The following is a 17,970-nucleotide window of genomic DNA, read 5'->3' on the forward strand; positions in this document are numbered from 1 at the left end:
GGTATGTACTTTATGGGCTCTGTTATAGCAGTTTTTTGTATTTTGCCAGCATGTTTTAGTCCCGTGCAGGTTGATATGATGTTGCAGGTTGTTAGAAGCATGTTTTTAGATATTAAACTAACCTCACTAACCAAACCACAGGGGAGAATAGCACTTTCAAATGGCACTACTTACTTTGCCATGCACAGCAAAAAATGGCACCCCATCCCTCACCAAAAACACCTCCTCCCCTTCAATATATCTTAACAGAGATAGATGAAGTTAGTTTAATATCTAAGAACACTTTTCTGACAACCCGAAGCATCAAATAAACCCACACAGGATAAAAACAGGATGGTGAAAAGGAAGAAAACCGTTGAAAAAGAGGAGCCTGTAAAGTCAATACAGTACAGTATTGACCACCAGCTTCTTTTGGATGCAGTCAGTTTTTCATCAGTTTCACTATGAATTCTTTGACATTGATACTTAGTTGATCTATGCTTAGAATTTTGATGTTGTTGCAATAGTTTCTTAACCCCTAGACGCCGGGCTAATTATACCGCCATTGCTCTTTCGCTACGGACATTTTTCTTGGAAACTATGGCAGTAAACCCGTGGATTGCGAGCCACAGCTCAGGCTGGGTAGCATTGTGTTGCAAGCCACAGCTCAGGCTGTGCTGGCTGTGCATCACCGCAAACTCCTCCACCCCTACGCAAACTTACACATGGCACTATACAAAGATGGAAAGAGAGAGATTTTTTTTTTCACCAGATGATGCTCTGGATGTTTATCTTCAAGTTTATAATAAACAAAAACAAAATTTTGTTTTTGTTTTTCATTTTTTCACTATTCCCCTATGTAAACTTACACATGGCCCTACGTAAAGACGGAGAGATTTTTTTTTTTTTTTTTTTGCCAGATGATGCCCTGGATGTTTATCTTCAAGTTTATGATAAACAAAACTAAAAAAAAAAACTTTTCTTCATTTTTTGCACACCAAGGGATGGGAAAAAAAAGGTAATTGCTTTAGCACGCGGCCTCAGTTTTGGCTTCGCACTTGACGTGATAACTTATCCATTACTAGATCAACAAGACACAGTCGCATCCAAGGCAAACCGTATGGCACTGTCACTGAGTCCTTTCCTAGTATCCTTGGAAAGAGGCTTGGCAGGGGTTGATGAGGCAAAAGTCCACATGAGAGAGGAACAGAATTGGACAAGAATGGTTAAGACAACATCGTCTTACATATGGCAGTCACAGAGGTGACTGAGGTATGGTTGGCTCGGCTGGTGGAAGTCTTTCCTTAGCTTTTGGTGATGAGATAAAATGGCGGCCACTTCAAACTGTATTGGGATAACAAGTGTAGTTCCTACTGACACCCGGTGGCCTCATGCCAACTCTTTTTTTGTTGGTCCATACTATCACCTGGTGGTTAGGGGTTAATATGATTACATACCCAGACAGAAGAGACTTAATTCCCATACAGTACTTGCTTATTTATATTTTTATTTTGCCTGTAACTTAAAGTCTTTATTGTATAATGGGAATGCCTTTCAAAATATCACAAATTTCTTACATACCCAGACAGAAGAGACTTAACTCATTTCCCATACAGTACTTGCTCATTTATTTTTTTATTTTGTCTGTAACTTAAAGTCTTTGTTGTATAATGGGAATGCTCTTCAGAATATCACAAATTTCTCTGCAAAGCAATTACTATAAACTGCAGCTATAAATTATCTCTGGAGGTAGCAGTGGAACTTTAATTTTTCCTGTGGACTTATTAGCCCAAAAGGATGTCAGACACATTACTTTTAATGAAGATTTTTCGTATAATGTTGTGATAAGGCACTGCATTCAACACATTTCCAGCTTTAATGCCTTGTTTTTTCCTTTCATTTTTTATTTTCTTCTTACCTTTTAAACTCTTCCACCCTTTGCCTTGTGTGTTTATTTACTTTGCAACCTTTAACTAATAGCTACCCTTCTGATATTCTTGATCAGGACATGAATCATGATAGTTTTTTTACATTTTTTTGTATTCTGATTTTCTCTTGAGCATAAAATCTTGTGACATTAGCTAAATTAAACTTCAGCATAGGTATTCCACAGCCAGTGGATTAACATTCATTAAAGTACTTGGAAGAAGAATTGTCTTAAAAGTAATGCTGCTATTTATGATTGTTTGGTGCCTTAAGGAAAGGTTAATGTGGTGGAGTGGAAATGTGACCCATGTTATTATACTTCCTTCATATTCCTTACACTAAAACCTTCTCCAATTTTTTACATTTTACATTTGTTGCAACTTGTAAAGCATATTCTTTCTGTAACCCCTGTGAATTTGCAGTGCCCATATTCTGCATGTTAAAATCTTCTCCAGTTTTACTTCTTCATTTGGTGGAGGGCAGATTATGTTGGACTGCCCTTCATTTTACAAGCAAATGCAGTATCACACATTTACTTTTGCTGTACCGTGCTGTGTTTTGAATTGCATTATAATTGGAATTTTATCTTTCAGTTGGGTACTCTTGATAATTTGAGTGTATAATGTGCATTGAGATTGAAAATTCCATTGTGTTTAATCACAGTGGTATTGATGTCTTCTGATGTGTTGTTGTTGAACTAACACACAATTTGGAAAGACACCACTGCACCCTTCAGATGTTGAACACTGTACTCTTTTTACCCTAACTTGGCCTAAAATTACCATCTCTCCACCTTGAATGGAGAGTTGTAATAATAGATCAATGCCAGAATATTATGTCAGTCATGAAGGAGTACTATGGAAGGGTTAAGAGTCAAAGTATTACCTTTTTGCCACTGAACTGTGTGGAATAAGTTACAAAAGGCTGAAAATTTGGGCCTAGTTAAGGTAAAAGAACTATATTTATTTGCAGTTGAACCTAACAGCATTTAGCTGCTCAGTTTAAATTTGATGTGTTTTCAGATAGGCCTATGAATATTGAATATTGTTGATGTGATTTTGATCCCTTCAGTAAGGTGGTGTATTATTTGACTTGTTGCTACCTTCAGACAGTTCTGTTCAGCTTTATAGAGACTTTTCATACCTGACAGGTAAGATATTGCCTTCATGATTCCCTTCAGTACCAAAGGTCATTCTGAAGTTCAGCAAAAGCATCTGAAGGTAGCAAAAATACACCAGAAGAAAATGATAATAATACATCATAGGATTGGAGGGATCAGTCAGGTATGAATACACCTTAAGTATGTCACTGTAGTGTGTGATTTAGTACTTATACAGGTATGTATTTCTGGTGAACAGGTTCAGATTTATGACTTTTTTTCTTTTTTTTTATGTGCTGCTATCAGATGATTGTATTCAGCTTAGGAGAGACTTTTCATACTTGGAGGGTTAGATATACCCTCGATCAGTATTTACTTTACGGGCTCCTCCTTTACATCAGTTTTCCTCTGTCCCACATCTTATTTTTATCCTGTGTGGGATGATTTGATTCCAGAGGTTGTGGGAAATGTATTTTTAGATATTAAATTAGCCCTGTCTGTCCTTACCTAAGATACAGAATGAAAGGGCAAGATTTTTTCTTGTGAGGGATGGATTCTGTGTTGTTGTGCATGGAAGTAACACCATCTGAATACATTATTACCCAATTTGGTTTGCTTGGATATAATTAGTTTAATATCTAAAAGTATGTTTCAAACAACCTTCAACATCAAATCAACCCACATAGAGCCAAAAGAAGCTCGTGAAAAAGAGAAAATTATTTGGGAACCCGTAAAGTGAATATTGATCATAGCCATCATTAACCCGTTTATCACTCTCATCTTAAATGTCAGGACCAACTTGCCTAGTCCCAGTTTCCTACGCTCCTCTATGGGGTGACAAAGGATTGGATGATGGATGGATTGATGGATCACCTGGATACTCTTTTAGCTGGATAAATTCATCTGGTAGCATTAAGAATAAAATATAAACTAGCTACATTATTAGAGTGAAGTGTTTAAGATGTCCATTGATCTTAAATGACATTCGGAGTGTTTGCATATAATTTAATGAAAAAACTTTATTTGTTCAGGGAAAAGGAGAAAGAGAAAGACAAGAAGGATGATGTAAGGTGAGTAATTGAGTGCTTTAGTAGCTCTGCTGTTGATGAGAAATGCCTTCACTTGGTGGCACCAATATAACTGGGGGTCAGGGCTGCTGGGTTATACAGCACAAACATCCTTCAGCTTCCTCCCTGTTCTCTGAAAGGAGGATGGGGGATGTCAGGAGAAGGACATCTTCAGCCGCCAGTCCATTGGGTACACATCTATAAGAGCTTGGGGCCATAGCAGCAGCAGCAATAGTAACAGTAATCCATTCAGTCGGGGGAGCTCCTTTTCATTTGTTCTTGATATCTTCTGTTGATATTATGTAGCTTAACTCCTTGAATCTAGGTGACGTCCCTTCCATTTATGCTTGCTACTACCATATTATTTTATTCATCTTAGGAAAGACCCCTCCTTTTTTTTTTTTTTTTTTTTTTAAGGCTAAATGCAGCCCCTTCTGTTAAAAAGTCTCATATTCTGAATAAAATTATGAGGCAATAGCAAGAATGAAATGAATTGAGCATACGCAAATATTTGCTGGCTCAAACGTACAGAATTGGTAATGATTAGGTGGACGTGCTGTGTGTACCTGAGTGCGAGGCCGGGAGAGGAGGGGAGGGGGCTAGGTTTACGATGGAAGAGTTGAGAGGTAGGATGGGACTGGAGTGTATTAGGGGTAGATTGAGATGGTTTGAGCATGTGCAGAAAGTGAGAAGTGTTAATGTTAGGGATAGGGTATCAAGCGGTAGACCAAAAAAGACCTGGGACGAGGTCATTGAATGTGGTCTCAGTGATAAGAGACTAAATAGGGAAGTAGCCAGAGATAGAGCAGCATGGAGAGCTGCCATTAGGTGAGCAAGGCTGATGCATGCAAGCATGCTGGAGCCTTCAAAAATTTAACAAAGCTATATAAATATATATATTGTGTGGTAGGTGGAGGCGCTCACCATCCACTCACTCGATGTAGTGCTGCTGTCGGGTGTCTGCCCTTTCCCCTCCTCGACCTTCTTTCCTTCCATCCTCTTCTGTCTTTCTTTCCTTCATTCTTTCCTCTTCCTTCTGCCTGTGGGTGACTCTACATTGAGTGACAAGCCAAATAGTTTCCTGTACACTAGGAAACCATTTACTACGCTGGGTGGTAACCACATAACCAAATTTTGGCACCTGGTGGTTTAGTGGGTAATTATTGCTCTCCAGTCGGATTGAGCCGGTGAAGGTTAATATCCAAGGGATGGTTGGGGTTGATTGTTCATGTGACGCCACTCAGGGATGAGTGAGGCTGGTCACTCTCATCTTAAATGTCAGAATCAGCTGCGTAGCCCCGGGCTCCTACGCTCCTCATGGGGCAGTGTAGGATTAGATGATGGATGGTTATCCATCTCTCTCTCTCTCTCTCTCTTTCTCTCTCTCTCTCTCTCTCTCTCTCTCTCTCTCTCTTTCTCTTTCTCTTTCTCTCTCTCTCTCTCTCTCTCTCTATATCAGCTGACAACTGAAAATCCACGTGCTCAAGTTTTTTCTTTTCCGATAATTTTCTCACCCCAAAATATTTGGTTTAGCAGATTTGTTTTTATACCATTAGAAAGCTGAGACTTTGTAGAATAATATGAAAGAAAAAAGAAAGTTATATTGCATAAAGTAAAATAGTTATGACGAGTATAATTAGAAAGAGCGCATAAGAATGTTAGATGAAAATCCACATGCTTGAGTTTTTTCTTTTCCGATCTTTATTCATCCCAAAATATTTGGATTAGCAGATTTGTTTTTATGCTGTTCAAAAGTATAGACTATGTAGAATAAAATAAAAGAAAAAAGAAAGTGATAAAAGTAAAATACTTATGACAGTTATAAGTTCAAATACCTCATATTGTTTATACCTCTTCTAAGTGTTGTTTAGTCACGTTTCCGAATTTTCCCATGAATGAAAATAGTTTCACTGAACTGGAAATTCAGTCTAAGCAAGTCATGATGTTTTCAGAAAATTAGAACTATGTATGTGAATGGAGATACAGTATTTTTTCCTTTTTTCATCATTTGGACAGAGATCTGCATCCAAAGAGTGGGTTAGACACTTTGAGGTTGGATAAAGATCTGTATCCAAAGACTGCAAAAGTGTTAATACAGTGCACTTTTCAAACTGATAGGGTTAGATGCAGCATTAACTGTGGGGGCACTCTGTGGAGCTCATCTCTCTGACAAGGAAAATGTAATTTCCAAACCACTTCATAATGCATTAAGTTTTCATATCATTGAGTAGGGTTTCACAAAAAAGGCTTTCCAGATCCACAATCTGTAACATGATCTGGATCAGTCCCAAAAAGTAATCATTTGTTCCCTGGGACATGGGCTATCATCATCATCCGGACCTCATATCCCACCCTAGGGCAGGGTGAGGAGTAGAATGTCCAGGCAGCCTGAATTTGCCCAGTCCGATGGGTGATGCTTCCATTTACTCATCATTCAAGCCACTGGAATCCTGGCTTTATCTGATATACCAAAAACTTTCACCACATTCTGTAGCTTCTTATAAATGTATCCAATAGTCAATCTACCCACCAAATTTGGTCCAAATTTCTCTTTTTAGTTTTTGAATAATCCTGCTAACAGACAGACAAACACAAGCAAACACAGGTGAAAACATAATCTCTTTGTTGGAGAGAATAATCATCTTAGAATGTGAGTTGCCTTTCCTGAGTTGAATGAAGTAGTCAGGTAACAGCAAGAACAACTAAAACTGAGCACCCAGATTCAAGGGATTTAAATTATGTTCTGCTTTGGGTGTCTACCCTTTCCTTTCTTCCTTCCCTTCTCTTCTGTCGTCCTTTCCTTCATTCTTTCCTCTTCCTTCTGCCTATGGATGACTACACTGAGTAACAAGTCAAATGGTTTCCTGTGCACCAGGAAACCATTTACTATGCTGGGTGGTAATCATATAACCAGATTATGGCACCTGTTGGTGGTTTAGTGGGTAATTATAGCGCTCCAGTTGGATTGAGCCTGTGTAGGTTTATATCCAAGGGGTGGTTGGGGTTTATTGCTCACGTAATACCACCCAGGAATGAGTGTGAGCTGTCACTTTCATCTTAAATGTCTGGACCAACATGCCTGGCCCCAGGCTCCTACGCTCCTCATGGGACGGAATAGGATTGGATGATGGATGGATGGATAAATTAAGTTAAAGTAGATTTTACTGGTTTACCATAAGACCTGCTGATAATGTTGTAAAAACACCCTCACTAATACCAATACACCAGTTCTGTGTGAGATAGCCCCAGCATATATTCAGTGTGGATGGTGGGTTTAAGCATCAAAGTGGTGACATGTACAGGTGCAAGTTACATAGGACTACTGGGGCCTCAGGGAATGGGCTGTTAAAGTCAATTTACGGAGCTGGACACAATAAAGAAATATCTGTCTGTCTGTCTCTCTGTGTAGATAGATAAATGGTGTCAGGTGAGGTTCAGGGTATCAGGAGTAATTTGTAGTATTAGCTCATTCAGCCCAAGGATGTCTGTTATTGATTTATCCTTGCTGCATCAGATTATTTCACTGAACTTGGGGAGGATCCGTAGTAGTTGTTGGATTGATTAATGCCATCCAGTTAAAAAAGTCTTTACAGAGCTTTATAAAATCCCATGGAGGTAACAGATTAAAAATAAAAAAAATCCTCTTAGTCATGGAGTTATCCTTCCAGTATGGTTGTAAGTGGGGGGCGCTCGCCATCCACTCACTCGATGTAGTGCTGCTTCAGGTGTCTGCCCTTTTCTCTTGTCTTTCCTTCCGCTTCTGTCTTTCTGTCCTTCATTCTTTCCACTTCCTTCTGCCTACAGGTGACTTTACACTCCCTCTTCTGTCTTCCCTTTATTCTTTCCCCTTCCTTCTGCCTGTGGGTGACTATGCTGAGTGACAAGCCAAATGGTTTCCCGCACACCAAGAAACCATTTACTACACTGGGTGGTAACCATATAACCATATTATGGCACCTGGTGGTTTAGTGGGTAATTAAAGCGCTCCAATCGGATTGAGCCTGTGTAGGTTTATAGCCAAGGGATGGTTGGGGTTTATTTCTCACATAGTGCCACATAGGGATGAGTGAGGCTGGTCACTCTCATCTTCTATGTCTGGACCAACTTGCCTAGCCCCAGGCTTCTTCACTCCTCTTGGGACAACATAGGATTGGATGATGGGTGGTTTTTTTTTTTTTTTTTTTTTTTTTTTTTTTCATGCAGTTTTATTTAGTTCAGGGGTGACCTCTTGTTCAAGGTAAATGCCCCCCCCCCCCAAATATCAGAAGCTAAGTAAAATCATCTGGTTGTAGAAAGAGTAGAGCTAGAAAAGGTGTAATTATACAGAAGAGTTTAACCCGTCACGTCCCGAGGTTTTCTGCACCTCCGACATCCCCCAGTCCTGAGGTATTTTCGAAAAAAAAATTTTTGGCTAAAACCTTCGCTTTTGGTGAGAAACATCGAAAATTCATAGAGAAATCGCTCACCTGAGGTTTAAAGTACCCAATCCATGTAGGAGTTCCTCCTTACCTGACTGGGTTTTCTAACATGGTGGCACCAAAGAAAACGAGTTCTATGGGAGGGTAACTATTTTATCCACTCATAAACGGTATTTATTTATTTACTTGGTACGAATGTATATGTAGTATGAGAGTATATTGGTTTTCAAGCTGTAATAAAGGCATTATAAGCATTGTTTCACTCACTAACTAATCACCATACCTGACCTTTTTTTGCCACGTTACCTGATCATTATTCCTGGCTGTTTCTTCTTCTAATGCTATGTAAACATTGTCCTCCACATTGTAATCGATTGGGGAATCACTCTGGCCCTGAATATCTTTACTAGCCAGGTCACTGGTAACAGGTCCTTTGCCAAGACAATGGCGTGAGGGGGGGAAGGGGGGAGGTTATGCGGTGTAAAGCATTGTCCCTGCTTGGCATCTTGTAGAGGAATAGAGGAAGGTGTCCCATGTATACATACGAAAAATCACGCGCGAAAATTGAAAATTGTGCAAATTAGGGACCTTGCAATTGCACGATGTACTGGTATTTCGCCGGGACTGGCAAATGCAAATCGTTGCAACGTACCCATACGTCGACGGGACGGGGCGGGTTAAACAGAATGAAGTCACTGGATTTGCCATAGCATGAATAATGGTATGGTTGAGTGAATGGTTTCAAGAAGGCTAAATACAGAAGTTTAGTATGATGAATTATTTTAGGCACAGGGGGTTTTGCAGATTATTTATTTTTTTTCTTTTTACCAGACTTTTTCATATTAGTATTTTACTTTTAATGGATTGTTATCATTAGTTGTGAGTGTTGAAGGTCATTGTATGTAATACAGTGCTTTGGTCACACAGTGGGGAAGTGCTTGAAATTACCACTGAATCCCCCTCTTACAATGATGTCAGTAAATACATGCCCAGTCACATATATGCAGTGTATATATATGTGTATGTATGTATGTATATACTATATGTATGTATGTATATCTATCTATCTATCTATTTATCTATCTATCTAATATATATATATATATATATATATATATATCATCTCATCAGCCGTTTGAGTGTCCACTGCAGGACCGGCCTATCCCTACCGAAGTGGGGACGATACAGCCAATGTATCTCTACCAAGTTGCTTAGGCTGTCAAGTAGTATATATATATATATATATATATATATATATATATATATATATATATATATATATATATATATATATACATATATATATATATACATATATATATATATACATATATATATATATATATATATATATATACATATATATATATATATATATATATATATATATATATACATATATATATATATATATATATATATATATATATATATATATATATACATATATATATATACATATATACACACACACACACACACACACACACAGTACAGTACAGTATAGTACTTTCTTTGGCCAACCATTAAATCTGTACTGCTCAGTACTGTACTGTATTTAGTTATGTTGAGGTTATTTTCATCTCTCTTCACATACTTGGTGTGTGTATGTGTGTATGTATATCGTATTTTATATATATATATATATATATATATATATATATATATACGCATATATATACTGTACTTTGTTGTTATTTGAACTACAGTATTATGTACAGAATATCAACACTGCTGATGTGCTTACAGGTCTGGGATTAAAGGTGGAGTTGAGAAGAGTCGTAGCCAGAGTCGGGAAAAAAAGCCAAAACCAAAGAAGCCATCTAAATCACGCTCAAGGTCAGTTTCTACATCAAATCAAATAAACCCAAATGATGCCATACTTCCTTTTAAGGAATCCTCCTATTGAGGGTGGCTGAAGTACGGGTGATATTGTTTGTGGACTACAAGCTAAACAGTGAAAACCAGCTACTGTAATTACAGTCAGACCGCTACTTACGAAGGATCAACTTATGAAAAATCTGCAGATACGAAAAAAATTGTGTGTGGGGGGGAGGTCAGTCATAGCAAGGAAGGATGGAGTCAGGTGAAGACACTGACAGGGAAATGAGGTGATAATTGCAGTTCAGGAAAGAGTGGGGGTTAAATGGAGGAGTGGAGACAATAGTGGGCTTTAATCTGGGAGAGAGAGAGAGAGAACACAGAAGTAGGTATGGTGTAGAAAGGTGATGAGGTAGAAGGAAAGAACTTTGACCCCAGTATGGGATTAGGCTTGGATTGGAGAGGAGAGAGAGAAAGAGAGAGAGAGAGAGCATGAGAATGAGAGATGGACTTACGAAAAAAATGACTTACGAAAGACCTTTAAGAACCAATTATTTTCGTAAGTTGGGGACTGCCTGTATTTTCCAGCGGTAATTAGAAACTGTTGGAAGAAAAAGGAATTCAGATGTAAAAATGATTTGTAACAGTGTGAGGTTCTTAGCATGTACTTTGATTCCATTTACATGTGGCTGAGTTTTCAACCTAAACAGTGATGATTTTGTGGCTACTTACCTAGATTGTTGCCACACTTCACTCTCATTGGTAATACCCTGCATCATTACCTTGTCTGATGTTGCAAATTTATTGTTCATTCTCATTCCTCAAAGATCTGGCTCACCCCGTCCAAGGAGAAAGCAGCGTTCACCCACCCCTCGGCCTACCAGGATCCACGTGGGGCGGCTGACTCGCAATGTGAACAAGGACCACCTGCAGGAGATCTTTAGCGTCTACGGCAATGTCAAGAGCGTCGACCTTCCCATGTATGATATGTGAGTCTCCGCTGGGTGCATCATGGGTGGGAAGTCATAGATGAAGGCTGGAATTATGAGGAGGGTTAATTAACTATTCAAAAATAAAAGGGAGTAACTTCTGTTCATGGATCTGTTTTAGCAGTGTATTCTTGTTGGTTTATGAGACTGTGGCACCTCTTCCTTACCAGGGGTGGAATTCCCAAACATATTTATGATTGATTCCCTGTTATAACATAGATTTGATTTTTCAGGAAGAGACATGGAAAAAGTCTGTGCCAAGCTGTTCTTGCTCTTCCTGCTAAATCATGTCCATTAACCCACAATGATATTTCTCTCGTAACCAAGAATTGTTTTTCTAGGAAGAGCAAAAGACACAGGAAGACCTTGTACTCTCCTTTCCCTGAGCTTCCTGGGAAAACGTACCACAGTTATGATGGCCTTGATCATAAATATGTTCAAGAATCTCACTCCAGTACTGTATATTTTTGCATCTGACAATTAATTTATTCATGTACAGTCAAATTGCCTAAGGCATGGCTAATTGGTTGTGGACCAAGCCCGCGCCATAGAAAATCGTGCCATACAAACAACTAAACGTATGGGAAAAATGGAATTTGGTTCTAGACGTTCGCCCAAAGTCCCGCTTTTCACCCCACTTTTCCACATTTTTCTCCAACTTTACACAGGCAAACAATCAAGCAATCAATCAATGCATGTTTTACACGCAATTTAATCACTAAACAATAAATAATAAAGGGCTTTAAGGGCATAAAATACTGAACGTACCTAACTCTGACGACAATAATGCTAAAGTGGAAGGGGTAGGGTTGGGGGTTCCAAGGCAAGAGGCAGGCTACTGCCTGCCAGCTTGAGGTGAGCCTGGTGGTGCCTCATGCTGCTACTGGGTTTCAAACCTTGCCGCGCCCCTGCGCCATAGGTATTTTATGCTTTTTTTTTTTTTTTTTTTTTTTTTTTTTTTTTTTTTGGGTCTGGCACCTTGCCGTGTCATAGAAAACCGCGGTATAGAAGTCCGCGCCATAGGTGACTTGACTGTAGTTTATATTATGCAGTCAATGTGAATAAAAAAATAAATAAATAAATACAGCAGTACTATCTCACAGGAGAGTAATACACATGCATGCACAGTACACTGGCAAAGAAGATGTGCAATTCTGTACAGTCTTTACTTGAATGCGGCTGAGATTTTCTTCCTTTTGCAACTTATTTTCACATAGCTCAGTGTGGAAAAGAAAAAAAAAAAAAAAAAACTACTACAACTCCATATTCTTTTTGTAGCACATCTTTAGTAGCATCATATTCTAGTATTAATCTGTTGCTAAAACTCGGCATTCAAGGATGGAGAGATGGAAATTTTAGGTCGTTAGGGTTAAAAGAGTACAGGCAAACCCTGATTTGTGATATCCCAGAATAGTGATTGGGGTAGAAATACCACCCTACTTCACCTATCAGAGGCCTACCCTTGGTTTTGCAATGGGTTTTAATTTTTTTTTACTGATTTTGATGATATTTTTAGATTGATTTATAAACTGTTTTTAGAGCTAAATTAATGTGTTTTTGTCGTTGGTGGAGTGAACGCTGTCATTTGGGGTATGGATTTTTGCCCATCATACGAGATACAAAACAACATGGACAACTAGGCTACTCAACAAAGAATATTTTGTGTTTGACCATTGAGCTGTCATCTAACCTATCATGGAATACATAATAATAATTTAAAATAAATATTAAACCCATGGCATCCGGGTGACATGCTTACGTGATTGCCCGGGGACGTCCAGGTGACACGTACACATGATCTAGTGTTTCGCGGCATTGCTTGAATATTCTGTGGGCTATTTTCACCACACGCAGCCACTGGCAACCCTCTTGCACGCATGTGAGTCACGCTTCAATTACCTGTTGACCTCTGTAATGGATAAACCTACCCAAAATGTTTTCCCTGTGTCCGGATCCTCCGCTGAGTGCCTGCAATCGCCGACTTCGGCACCAATGAAGTCCAAAGGCCAGAAAAGAAAAGGCCTTAGTGATAGTGCGATAGGAAGAGAACTTGCGGTGACATTATTGCCAATTGTGAGGTGGAGAAAGTGACTCTTCCTCTGAGGAAAGCAACTGCCATGATGAGTGTCGATAATTATGCATTTCATGAGGAGGGTGGGTCACGTGAGTCCTCCACTGTGTGCCCATCGTTTCCCCCTATACGTTTGTTTGCTACTTCCGATGATGGGAATGGTTCAGAGGGTATTGGCTGTCCCAGAGAGAGGGATATTGGCACGGATGAGGAGATGGAAGAGGAGGTAGGGACTGAAGAAAGGGAAGAGGTGGAGGAAGGATGGAGGAGGGGACATGGTAGAGCAAGCCTTTCAGTAGCGCTTTGTATATTTATTTGAATAATGGGAGCAGAAAGTTTGTTTCATGATGACCTCAGTGCCTTATTTTTTATTGAAAGTTTTTGTGTGAGTAGATATTTATGATGAAAAACTTCAAATCACAAGGAAAAAAGTTCTGTTGTAGTGGAAAATATAGTGGAGTGGAGAAAGCAAGGAGGTTGAGGAGGGAGGGAGGAGGAAGTGCGGTAGGCCAAGCCTTGCACCAAAGCTGTGTATATTTATGTGAATAATAGAAGCAGAAAGTTTGTTTCATGATGAAATCAGTGCCTTATTTTTTATTGAAAGTTTTTGTGTGTGTACATATTTGATATGATGAGAAAGTACAAATCACAGGAAAAAAAAAGTCTGTTATAGTGGAAATTATAGTAGATTATTGATAGTACATAGATAAGTATTTTGTTCACAATATTTTTGTTTAGGTTTTATGTAGTGGTGGTAGTAGTAGCAGTGGTAGGGTAGTAGTATTAGTAGTAGTAGTGGTGGTGGTGGTAGTAGTAGTAGTAGTTATAATAGTAGCAGTAGTAGTAGTAATTGTGGTACTATTAGTAGAAGACAAGTATAAGCCTTGGTTGTGCCACCGTACATCAGCCACGCAAACGGACATGGGCAAAAAAACAACAAAAGTTGCCCCCTTTCCCCACTCACTCTCTTTGACTACACGCACTTCACGGACAATCTGAGGCAATCAGCTTGAAGTCGAAGGATTGGTGATTATTATGACACTTAGTTTTTTATTTTTGGTTAAATAATAGTTTGAGATATTGTGGTTTAAAAAAAGATGATTTTCTCTGAAATGCCCGACTGGGAGAAGGACCAGCAGAACTATATGCTGGATGCGATGGGTCGGTAATTATGAAAACCTTAGAGAGTAAATTTTTCATGCATTGAAAAAACTGTGATTTTGATACGGTAAATCATATGTTTACATTCGGGCTGTTCAAGGAAAAATGCTGTGAAAATACAAACAAATTTCTAAATAAATGTTGGAAAATAAGAGAGAAGAAAATAAAGGAGTACAGCAACCAGAACAGTAGCTAAAACAACATTAAGAGGGGCCATTGAAAAGACTATCCTGATCGCATCATTGATCGATAAATCATGTGTTTACATTCGGTTTATTCAAGGGAAAACGCTTTGAAAATGTAAAGGAATTTTTGAATAAATGTTGGAAAATAAGAGAGAAGAAAATAAAGGCACTCAGCAACCAGAACAGTAACAAAAACGGCATAAAGAGGGGCTGTTGGAAAGGCTATCTCAATCACATTGATTGCATTCCCTCTCAGGAGAATTCCCCGTCTAAACATCAGCGATTCTCCTTCACAACAGTTCATACCTTGGACGATTGTGCATCATTCATACATTATTATTATGCATTACAAATGTTTATTTGTCGTGGGACCGTCTGATGGTGGGATTGTATACAGTGCTGCTGTTTCTCTACTGAGTTTGAATAGTTTGAATATGAGTCGGAGATCGCATTCTCCAGTGACCTTGACTGGGTACAGGTGAGATGGACACTGGTTTTAGGCTTAGGTTAGCTTCTTTTGCAGCTGTTAGGCAATTAAATTGGCTTTAAAAATTTTTTTGGACTCATTTGGGTGGGTTTAGGACTTGGTTAGGGGGGAAACCCAAGGCTCAAAAACACATCCCTATACTTTCATGTTAAATCTACCCCGAGATACAGTACCCTGCCTAATGATGGGTATTTATGTAACCAATTGCATCATTAAACCGGGGTATGCCTGTATTGAAAGGCTCGTTCATTGACAAGTACAACTTATCATATCATGACTCATACTCTCAAGTGGAATGGGAGTCTTTGTAGCACCTCTCCCTTACTGATTTATGTAGCATAGTACACCTTAACATTCTCTTGCTTGCTGTTTATCTATGCTTGTCTGTGGAACATGCTTCCAAATATTAGTTTCCCCCAAACTTCAGCCCACAGCAGTTCAGGTCCAGCTGTTACAGATTTTTTATGAATGGACATCTGTATCCTGGTGTATAGATTTTTTTTTTTTTTTTTTTTTTTTTTTTTACAGTACCGGGTATTTAATTGTTTTTTCTGTATTCTGTTATTCGTATCTAAGAGAGAGAAAGAGAGCGAGAGAGTTTAATATCAGTATAGTTTGCTTCAGTAATATACAAGAGGATGGAGGTGTAATTTGCAGAAGAAATTGCTAAGGAAGAGGTATTACAAAATTTCCAAAGCCACGTATGATATGAACCTTAAAAAAGAACTATGCTCTCATAAAGACCTTGGTGCCCCACTAGCACTCACATTAGTCATTGCACACAAATTATTTGGTGTAGTTGTATTCAGGACTGCTTCCACAGTTGACTTATTTCCATCCCAACAACAAGAATCCCCCCAAATGGTAAGCTTTATTGGGAAACATCTAGCTCACTAAGGATTCCATTGCTTACCACTTTTACCCTAACTTGGCCTAAAATTGCTATCTCTCCATCTTAATGCTGAGTTGTAACAACAGACTAGGATGCTAGTCTCACAGAAGTACTATGGAAATGATGTGGAGCCGGTGCATTGTCGTATTCTGCTACTGACCTATGTGAATGAAACTGCAAAAGGACGAAAGTCAGAGCCAGGTTAAAGTAAAAAAATTATAACTTCTGATAAAGTTCATGTTAGTGGTTCATGCACCACCAAGTTGCCAGCAGCAGCATCATGGCTAAAAGGGACTGGGGAACTGTCAGCAGAGTGCAGATCAGCCATGCTATATAATTGGGTTACATTCATGGAATACCGATCAGATAATGACCACTCTTGTATTGAATGTGGGGATCACTGTGATTGTTTAAGCAGAATTGGTGATTGTATATTGAATAGTGATGCAATGGAGGTATAATTATTGTATTGGCAAAAATTGGTGACATTGAAGAAGGGTTGCTAAAATATTAAGATCACATAAGTGAATGATCATACAGTGGCTGATTGTATAGCATGGTTGACCCACAGTGAAGGTTTTGTTAGTCAGCATCTTAATTAGAAGCAGCAACTGTGGAAGGAACTTTAAGCATCAACATTGCTATTCATTTTTAAATTAAGCCAGAACCACAAGCTTGCCTGACACAGCTAAGCATGTCAAGTTTTACTGGCATTACTTAACATGGTAGATTACTAGTGGAGAAGGGAGAAAAAGTGAGCAGGTGGAGAGAACACTTTAAGAAATTGTTGAAAATAGAGGATGGAAATAATGCGAGTATAAGTGGCTGGGGAATGGCTGGGAGGAGGAGGGAGGTGAGAAGACAGGAAGAAATCAGTAGAAGTCGTGGAAGCAATGAAGAAAGTTAAATTGGGGAAAGCCCCAGGAATTGATGGAGTGTGTGGTGAAATGCTGAAGTATGGGGGAGAGATAGTAGTAGAATGGATGTGGAAAATGTGCAGATTGGCCTGGGATGAAGGTAGAATCCCAGAGGATTGGAAGTCAGGTATAATTATTCCCTTGTACAAAGGAAAAGATGAAAAAGAATTGTGTGGTAATCATAGGGGCATCTGTCTTCTAAGTATAATAGGAAAAATGTATGGTAGGATACTTATTGACAGAGTTAGAGAAAGAACAGAGGAATTAGTTGGAGAAGAACAGGGAGGTTGTGTAGATCGGATATTCATTCTTGGATCTTTAATGGAAAAGTTTCTAGAGGAGGGAAAGAAGTTGTATGCAGCTTTCATGGATTTGGAGAAAGTATATGACAGGGTGGATAGACAAGGATCGTGGAAAGTATTAAGATTATATGGAGTAGATGGGAAGTTGTTGAATGCTGTGAAGAGTATGTATGATGGTGCTAAGGCTGCAGTGCGTGTGGATGGTGAACTGAGTGAATTTTTCTCTTTGAAGATTGGGTTGAAACAGGGATGTGTCATGTCTCCATGGTTGTTCAATTTGTACATGGATGGGGTAATAAAAGAGGTACAAGGTAGGGTAGTGGATGTTGGAGTGGCCCTGGTGAGAGAGGGTAGTGTTTGGAAACTCCCTGTACTGTTGTTTGCAGATGATACTGTGTTGTTGAGTGAAGACGAAGGAGAACTTCAAGGCTTGGTGGATGAGTTTGGGAGAGTGTTTAAGAATCGGAATCTAAAGGTTAATGTAGGGAAGAGTAAAGTGATGGTCTTTGAGAGAGGTGAAGTTAGTGAATATAGCTCGAGGTTGGATGGTGAGGAATTGGAAAATGTGAGTACGTTTAAGTACTTGGGTAGTGTGATGAGTAAGGATGGAGGTTTGGAGGGTGAAGTGCTTGAAAGGGTACAGCAGGGAAGAAAGG

General features: G+C 39.0%; 1 protein-coding gene across 3 annotated transcripts in view; it reads left to right on the top strand.

Moving 5' to 3' along the window:
• Positions 1-17,970, top strand: part of LOC145404496 (uncharacterized) — a 38,289-nt gene that overhangs the window by 10,379 nt on the left and 9,940 nt on the right. Inside the window, exons 4-6 of one of the 3 annotated variants that reach the window (XM_080276059.1) lie at positions 4,036-4,074; positions 10,239-10,328; positions 11,138-11,299. In XM_080276059.1, the coding sequence (XP_080132185.1) occupies positions 4,036-4,074; positions 10,239-10,328; positions 11,138-11,299 (291 nt within the window). The remainder of the gene's footprint in view (positions 1-4,035; positions 4,075-10,238; positions 10,329-11,137; positions 11,300-17,970) is intronic. The other 2 variants (XM_080276060.1, XM_080276062.1) reach the window with 2 other exon arrangements.

The sequence above is a fragment of the Coenobita brevimanus genome, chromosome 63 (assembly GCF_032717465.1).
Source record: "Coenobita brevimanus isolate Jiangsu-jjx chromosome 63, ASM3271746v2, whole genome shotgun sequence".
Classification (NCBI taxonomy): domain Eukaryota; kingdom Metazoa; phylum Arthropoda; class Malacostraca; order Decapoda; family Coenobitidae; genus Coenobita; species Coenobita brevimanus.